The sequence below is a fragment of the Lycium barbarum genome, chromosome 3 (genome assembly GCF_019175385.1).
Source record: "Lycium barbarum isolate Lr01 chromosome 3, ASM1917538v2, whole genome shotgun sequence".
NCBI lineage: Eukaryota > Viridiplantae > Streptophyta > Magnoliopsida > Solanales > Solanaceae > Lycium > Lycium barbarum.
The window spans coordinates 118469326-118477696 of NC_083339.1; the positions used below are offsets into that span (position 1 = coordinate 118469326).

At 33.3% G+C, this 8371-nt stretch overlaps 1 protein-coding gene across 1 annotated transcript; it reads right to left on the bottom strand.

Annotated features, from left to right (window-relative positions):
• Positions 1-3022: 3022 nt before the first annotated feature.
• Positions 3023-6701, bottom strand: LOC132632018 (uncharacterized). The gene is made up of 4 exons (XM_060347800.1): positions 6335-6701; positions 4818-5136; positions 3573-3631; positions 3023-3439 (listed from the first exon to the last, which is right to left on the bottom strand). Exons 1-4 carry the CDS (start codon positions 6528-6530, stop codon positions 3408-3410), a joined length of 606 nt encoding a protein of 201 aa, XP_060203783.1. The 5' UTR covers positions 6531-6701; the 3' UTR covers positions 3023-3407.
• Between the last annotated feature and the right edge of the window lie 1670 nt (positions 6702-8371).

The following is an 8371-nucleotide window of genomic DNA, read 5'->3' on the forward strand; positions in this document are numbered from 1 at the left end:
AAGCCTTGATCAAGATATACACATTTCATACGTTCTTCATACATAAAATTTGATCGAACTTTTTAAGCCTTGAGCAAGATATACACATTTCATACATAAAAATTTGAGCGATTATTTTAAGTCTTGAATATTGTATCAAAGTTGTATACAATGTTATTGTAGTCGTATTAATTTTACAGAAATCTAACATGAATTTTATATACGGTAATGTGAGCGAAATTTTAAGACATGAGCAAGATACAAATTTCATATTGTTTTTATACACACAATTTTGAGCGAATTTTTTAAGCCTTGAACGAGATATACACATTTCATACCGTTTTTATACACTAAATTTTTAGCAAACTTTTTAAGTCTTGAGCGAGATATACACATTTCATACAACTTTCATACATAAGTTTGTGAGCGAAAAAAAATATTAATTTTTTTAAAAAAAATTAAAAAAATTAAAAAATAATTTTAAAAAAAATAAAAATAAAATAAAAAATAAAGCATGTTTTGTATAGGATTTGTAATGTTATGTTTTGTAAATATAAAACTATCTTCACGTTTCGTAAATATTTCTCCTTAAGATGTATATATATGTCAAAGACCTATAAAAAATAAAATTAAAAAAGAATATATAAAGCATGGGTTTAGACCCATGCTTCGTCGTCCATTGTCCTTAAAAAAAAGGAGTGGGCTCCATACTAAATAACACCGAGCAATAAAAAAAAAGGAAGAAAAAAGTGGAACTCACCATCTCCAAACTCATGGGAAAAAAAAAGTGGACCCTATATTATCAAAATCAAGCAATATAAAAAAAAAAGTGAACCCCATATTAAAAAAATATAATGTTAAAAAAAGTGTTGGCTTTGTATTCATAACAAACACTAATATAATAAAGTTTTAGATACGGAGCACAAACTACAATGTTATATTAATCGTATTTTGAACATAGTATATGTATATATATTATATGCATAAAATAGTACAAACTAATAATGTCCCAAAAAAAAGTGCATCCCATAAAGGTTGAAACTCATACTAAACAACATCAAACAATATAAAAAAAAAAATTGGGACCCACCATCTCCAAACTCACTGTAAAAAAAAAAAAAAAAAAAGGTGGACGCCATATTAATAAAAGAAAACAATATAAAAAAAAAAAAAGTGAACACCATATTAAAAAAAATAATGTGAAAAAAAGTGCAACTTTGTATTCGTAGTTAACACTAATATACTAAAGTTTTAGATACGGAGTACAAACTACAATGTTATATTAATCGTGTTTTGAACATAGTGTGTGTATATATATATATATATATATATATATATATATGCATAAAAATAGTGCAAATCAATAATGTAAAAAAAAAAAAGCGCACTCCATATTAAAAAATCAAACAATATTCATGTAATTTCCAAAGCATCTCATTAAGTCAATAATGGCGGATTCATTGTCACGTGCGTATCAATCCATTAGTGGGAGCAAATAAAATTATTTTTCTTCAAAAAGTTAAGTAGTCAAACCATACAGTTTTTTTTTTAATTTTTTATATTAGCCTGAGATCTAATCTAGATATTAAACTGTTATATTTGTTATTCCGCTATGTCATTTATTTGTTATGTTCGGTAAAATAAATATACTTAAAATATTTATACTTTAAAATAACATAGAATTTAATTACTTTTTTATTTTTATTCCTACTCTAATAAATGTGAAAAGAGATTAATGTCGTAAAAAAATATATCAAATGGAGATCAAATAATGACTAAGGTAAATTACTCAAATTATAATTCTAATCGACGTTTTCTTAAAAAATCATGCAAAAGACAACATGACAAATAAAATGAGATAAAAAATAATAAGTATTTTACATCTTTAAATTAATCGAATTAAAATTGAAAGTATCAACTGATGCTTAAATATTGCTATTGTTTTATCTCAAAGAGAGAAAAATAGTTTCCTTTTAAACAAGTCTTCTCTTTTAAAAAATATTAATAAATTTGCCGATTTTGTATTCATAACAAACATTAATATAATAAATTTTTAGATACGGAGCACAAACTACAATTATATATATATATATATATATATATATATTCAAAGACAGCTACATACACATAAATGCATTATAATGTAAAGTGTTGGGCCCGTGCGCAGCACGGGTATAGACCGTCTAGTAATTAATATATAGATGGTAGATGGTAGCATTAGAATAGCGAATAAAGGCTTGCCCACCCTAACAACAGCCATGACTGAAATACTGTTGTCTTCTGTTATAAACTGATTAAGACACTGGTTTACTTTTCCCTAAAGAGATGGGCTGGTATTTATTTTGATACCCTTTCTCGAGCTTCCGCCAAATATTTTTTCATCGACCAAATTGAATAGTGATGCCAAAACTGTGTTTGGTTTGGATTATTTGAGCTAAATGTCAATTCATCAATCGGAATCTATCAATAAAACTACTTTTAAGTATAGAAAACAAAGTGTTCTTCAACAGAATTGATTATTTTAATCAATTGACAAAGAGTAATCACTAGTCTATATAATCAGAAAATAACTTTGAGAATACAAACCAAACAGGCACAACTTGTAATGGTATCAATTTGCACATGGTAGGCGCAGACTTCAGAATTGTAAACTAATACATTACATTTGCACATTACAACACTCTGCATTAAAAAGGGCAGCCCGGTGCACTAAGCTCTCGTTATGCGCGGAGTCCAAGTAAGGGCCGGACCACAAGGGTCTATTGTACGTAACCTTACCTTGCATTTCTGCAAGAGGCTGTTTCCACGGCTTGAACCCGTGACCTGGTCACATGGCAGCAACTTTACCAGTTACGCCAAGACTCCACAGCACTCAACATTATTTACTATAAATAGATGGGCTGTCTTGTTACTGTAAGATATGAAATCCACAACGGTCGTTTTCTTCTTCCATGTTTTATACACGGTTTAAGACTTTTAAGTCAATCTACCCTTAGGTGCAGAAACTTCTGTATAACTTGTGCCTACCTGTGCCTTCCAACTATCAACCACCAAACATTCTCATCTTATAAATTGGAAAATGTACAATATTACAAAACACAATCAGAGAAAGGGAAAAGAAGAAGAAAGGAGAACACATCTACAGATTTACAACAAGCTATATAAATGCATATGTCGGCATAGCTAGAGCGACTGAAACCAGCTCATATGATGAAAAAAATAATACATTCTGTCCCTTTTCCTTTTCTGTTCTTTGATAAGTAAAAATCGATCACCTTTCTACATAGAATGATACATCCAGATCCCCACCCTGTTTCTTTGTTTGAGGAAGTGCAAAACCGGCTCCCCCTTCCAAATAGCAAGACATACATTTGCAGACATGGTAGAGAGCAGTTGATGTTCTTAGACAGTTACATGCTAAGGGTAGTTCATTTCCGTGAGATTCTTGTTTTGACACCCGCTGAAATTGTTGGAGAACAAAAAATCCATCTTAGCATAAGAGAATTTAGATAGAATGTCAAATAAAACCCAACCACTATCTGCAGAAAACAGATAGTAAACAGAAAATGTCACGAGAAAAAACCACCACCAACCTTCAATTTGCTCAAATTGAACTTCTTTAACGAGTTCAGAAGTTGCATTGTACTCAAACCTGCAAGATTAAGATTAGGAAACAATATAAACAACATTATTAGGTACTTCAAAGAAAAAAACTAAAAGGAAATAAAAATGACAAAATATGCAAAGTAGAGGAAGAGGAAACGAAGCAGCATATGTAATATAGACAATAAATAATCATTAGCAGGGCAAGCATTACATTAGAGTCCTAAATGCTATTCTGATCACGTCAGATGAAATCTGTGTTAGGTAAATAAGTTTAACATAAAAATTTTTAGCACAAGTGTCCAGGTAAGAAAATACCAATGACAAAAAGGTATACAAGTTCCCAGAGGTGATGCCATGAGGAAATAGCATGTTAGTCAACCTCTAATAATGTGACAACACAGCTCCCACCCTGCCCAACCCCATGCCCTTTTTCTTTACTGTTTCCAGAACTAGCAATTCAATGTTTGGAATGAAAGGAACAGAAGATGTTTTGATGGAGTATCAACTCCAAACCACTCCCTGAAAGCTAAATGTCTCTTAAGTTTATATAGTTGGAGCAACTTATCCCCCATAAACTCTCCTGGCACCTTTTTGAATTTTGTTAACTCGATATTCCTAACTTAAGCCTCACTGTATGGAGTTATAGAATCTTACTTTAACTTACTATCTTTTGTAATATCTGCAGTATTTGCATCTTCGTGATGCCATTAATGATAATGCTTCATTAAAAAGAACTAGTAAATTCAACCAACAAACCACCTACAGCAGTACTTGCTGCTCCGATTTAAGGTTCTTCGTATGAATCAGTTTCCCATGCATCCTCCTTGAGAACTCAATATTTTATTGAACACGTTATAAAAAATGGGTCTACACCCCTCTTTTTGAAAAGCTTAGGGGCAAAATGGAAGGTCAACACCTAGAACCATCATATTTGCCACATATTAGCAGTTTAGAAGTCATATATCAATAACTATTGAGAGCATTTGTATGAGGGTAATCAGTTATAGAATCATTCTCAAGCCACAGTGTTGGCTAGGACATGAGCAGGTCGAGACAGAAAATGTTCAGTGTCTTTATCTTCTTTAACCCATCAACACGCTTCTTTAACAAGAGTGATATCTGCAGATCTGTGTTTAGTGTAGCTCAAAGTTTGTCAAGTTCAGAGACACGATTAAAAGAACGATTTGGATTCAAAGATGAATAAGAAAATGATATTGCACTATTCAAATCACCTATTAGAGAAGAGAACATCGAGTTCATAGTCAGATTGACTCTTGGTAGCATCTACTAAGGTTGTTACTATTTCTGTCTTCCGAGTACTGGCCATGAGCAGATCGTACTCAGTCGGGATGATAATTGCAAGGAAATTATCACTTAATTCACTCAGACAAAGCTTCTCAACAGCTGCCAGGGCAATCCGCCTTTTAAGTGCGCCACTTTCTGGGTTTACAATGTAGATGGCGAAATCAGTAACAAAGAAAATGCGCCGCTTCATCTTCCCTGTGCTTGTAAACTTCAGAATTGTGTCTGCAAATAGAACCTTTTTGTCACCTGCAAAAGATAGACAGATCAACATAGATGAGAATTTCTAGAGATAAGATGTTCAGTTTAGATTGGATATAATGTTTTCATCTTTGAGCTTTCAAAAGATGCATGATCTAAATTCAACGAATTCAACCAAGATAACATAGACATATCCAAGTAATCATACACGACAGCCCTATATATTCATCTTCTTTTTGCAGCAGTTGTCCCGACAGTCAATACAGTTTCCACCAAGACATACATTTTTTGACAGCCTTCTAAAGCAGATCAGGCATTAAACTTGACACACATAATTAGTGTGATGTGAAAGCAATAGAGGTTGCATGTGCAAGAAGATACGGTGTTTACAAATTTACTAGGAATGGCACAATTGAAGATTGAGAATGAAAATTAATCTGAAAAACCAAATGTCCAAAACAACAGTAGCATGCTTCACTTGAATACTTCTACAGGAGGCTTGTCTTGCAAGGGAGAATCTGAAAAACAAGAATTCTCATCCTATACAGCAGATGCTACTTATGCAATGCAAATTCAGAAACTATGAACCACCTTTTCTTGCATTGCCCTGAAGCTATAGATATATGTAACATTTCTGCGTCCTTTTTGGGAGTTTACTGGATTATGCCACAATCCTTAAATGAATCCAATATCAGCTGGGGTCATTGGTAAAATTGGGAAGTTTTCAAAAAAGAACTATGGCAAATCATTCCAGACAGGCTTTTTTTTTAATAGAAACTTGAGATGTTTTTAAGGGGGTACCAACCATCTTTTTTTTACTGGTGTAACCTTTGATGATGTAAATCAGTTTTTGGATTTTGTCCGCTCCTTAAACTTTGTAATAAGAGCTGTTTACATATTTCCATCCAAGAAAAGAAAATGTGCTTAAAATTAGGTTTCCCTAATTGCTTGTCCAATAACAAAAGTAATTACTTCGGAATGTAAAGAGATTCCTCTCCATTGTCTAAATATCCAAGCAGAGCTGGTTCAGCAACAAAAAAAAAAAAAAAAAAAAAATGAAGTCTCTGATTTTGCTTTCCATTATGCAATACCACGTACAAGAAGCATAGTGCAATAGGCAAAAATTGTTAATATGCGGTGCTCAAGCAGAGGTCACATAAAGTAAAGGATAAATGCACAAATTTAACAAATTGAGAGTAGAAACCCCAAATATTAAAATAGAAATTAAGAAGGCTGAGAATAATACCTTGTTTTTCGAGAATCTTGATTAGGTAGGGTCGAGAAGGGACGTCAAGATAATCTCTATGAATAGAAGCTTTTCTACGAACTTTGACTCCCATAAAAGGCTCTTGATCTTCCTCGGAGGGCCTCAACTTCAAATTAGTTAGACCCACTTGGCCCTCCTCATCGAAATGAACCCTATTTGATAGATAACGTGACATATTGAGGGAGAAGAAATGGTTGGTGGAAGTGCCGATGTCTATAAAAGTTTGTTGATTTGCCAGTGGGAAAAGAGAGAGCTTGCACAGCTGGCGTCCATCACCTGCCTTACCAGCATTGGGCCCCACTTTCTTTCCCCCTAATAATTTAGTACTCCATCTGTCCAAATTTATGTATTACTATTTGACGAGGTTTAGAGTTTAAGAATAAAATTAAAACTTTTGAAATTTAAGGTATACAACAAGTTTCAGATTATGATTGCAAATCATATTGTCTGTAATAAATTTTAATATGCGAAAATAAATTATAATCATAAATAAAATATGAAGAAACATATATTTTTTTGATAAATATGAAGTAAACAAAATCTGTTTACTTCCTTGATTCTTCTCTCCTAATATTTCTTCGTAGTTCGAGGACCGTTAGTAGCTTATTTCTCGAACGTAGTATGATTTGGATTTAGATATGTGGATTTTCTTGTGATGTATTTGATCTCCATGAAATGATATTGTGGATCTTCTTGAAGTATTTAGTTGTCAAGAAATATCTGGCCACATATTGACCTCTTCTTGAATACCCATGAGTTTATGGAATCTTTGAGATGTCTCTTCAAGTGAATATGTGTCTTTTATATAGGCTTAATCTCGGGTTTAGGGTAGAGTAGTCTCCAAAAAACCCTAACACATATTGAGCTCAACTTGTAGAGTCCCACAAAATTTCGATGTCTACACATATCAACAGATATTTGTGACATGAAGTCAATCCCATCTCGCGGTGGAAAGAAGTACTTCATAACTTTTATTGACGATAGTACGCGGTATTGCTACGTCTATTTACTTAATAGTAAAGATGAAGCAATTGAAGCATTCAGGCAGTACAAAACTGAAGTTGAGACTCAACTTAACAAAAAGATTAAAATGATAAGGAGTGATAGGGGCGGTGAATATGAATCTCCTTTTGAACAAATATGTTTGGAATATGGTATTATTCATCAAACGACTGCCCCTTATTCGCCACAATCAAACGGAATTGCAGAAAGAAAGAATAGAACACTAAAGGAAATGATGAATGCCTTGCTAATAAGTTTTGGGTTACCCCAGAACTTGTGGGGGGAAGCTATTCTAACAGCTAGCCGAATACTCAATCGAGTGCCCCATAGCAAAACAAAATCAATTCCATACGAAAAGTGGAAAGGAAGGAAACCCAATTTGGAATACTTCAAAGTGTGGGGGTGTTTGGCCAAGGTGCAAGTTCCTAAACCCAAAAGGGTAAAAATAGGACCTAAAACCGTTGATTGTGTTTTTATAGGATATGCCACAAATAGTAAGGCATATCGGTTTCTGGTTCACAAATCCGAAAATCCCGACATTCAGGTGAATACAGTAATTGAATCAGATAATGCTGACTTCTTTGAAACCATATATCCGTATAAAAAGGAATGTGAGTCGTCTAGCAAAGAATCTAAACGACCTTGGGAAGAAACAAAGGAAAATATTCCTGATAAGGAAAATCCAAGACGCAGCAAACGTCAAAGGACGTCTACTTCCTTTGGACCAGAGTTTCTAACATTTTTGTTGGAAAATGAGCCTCGAACTTTCAATGAAGCTATGTCTTCATCGGAAGCTCAATTTTGGAAAGAGGCAATCAATAGTGAGATAGAATCCATATTGGACAATCATACTTGGGAATTGGTTGATCTTCCTCCAGGGAATAAACCTTTAGGTTCCAAATGGATTTTCAAGCGGAAAATGAGAGCTGATGGTAGTATTGATAAATATAAGGCAAGACTAGTTGTTAAAGGTTTTAGACAACGAGAAGGTCTTGATTACTTTGATACATACTC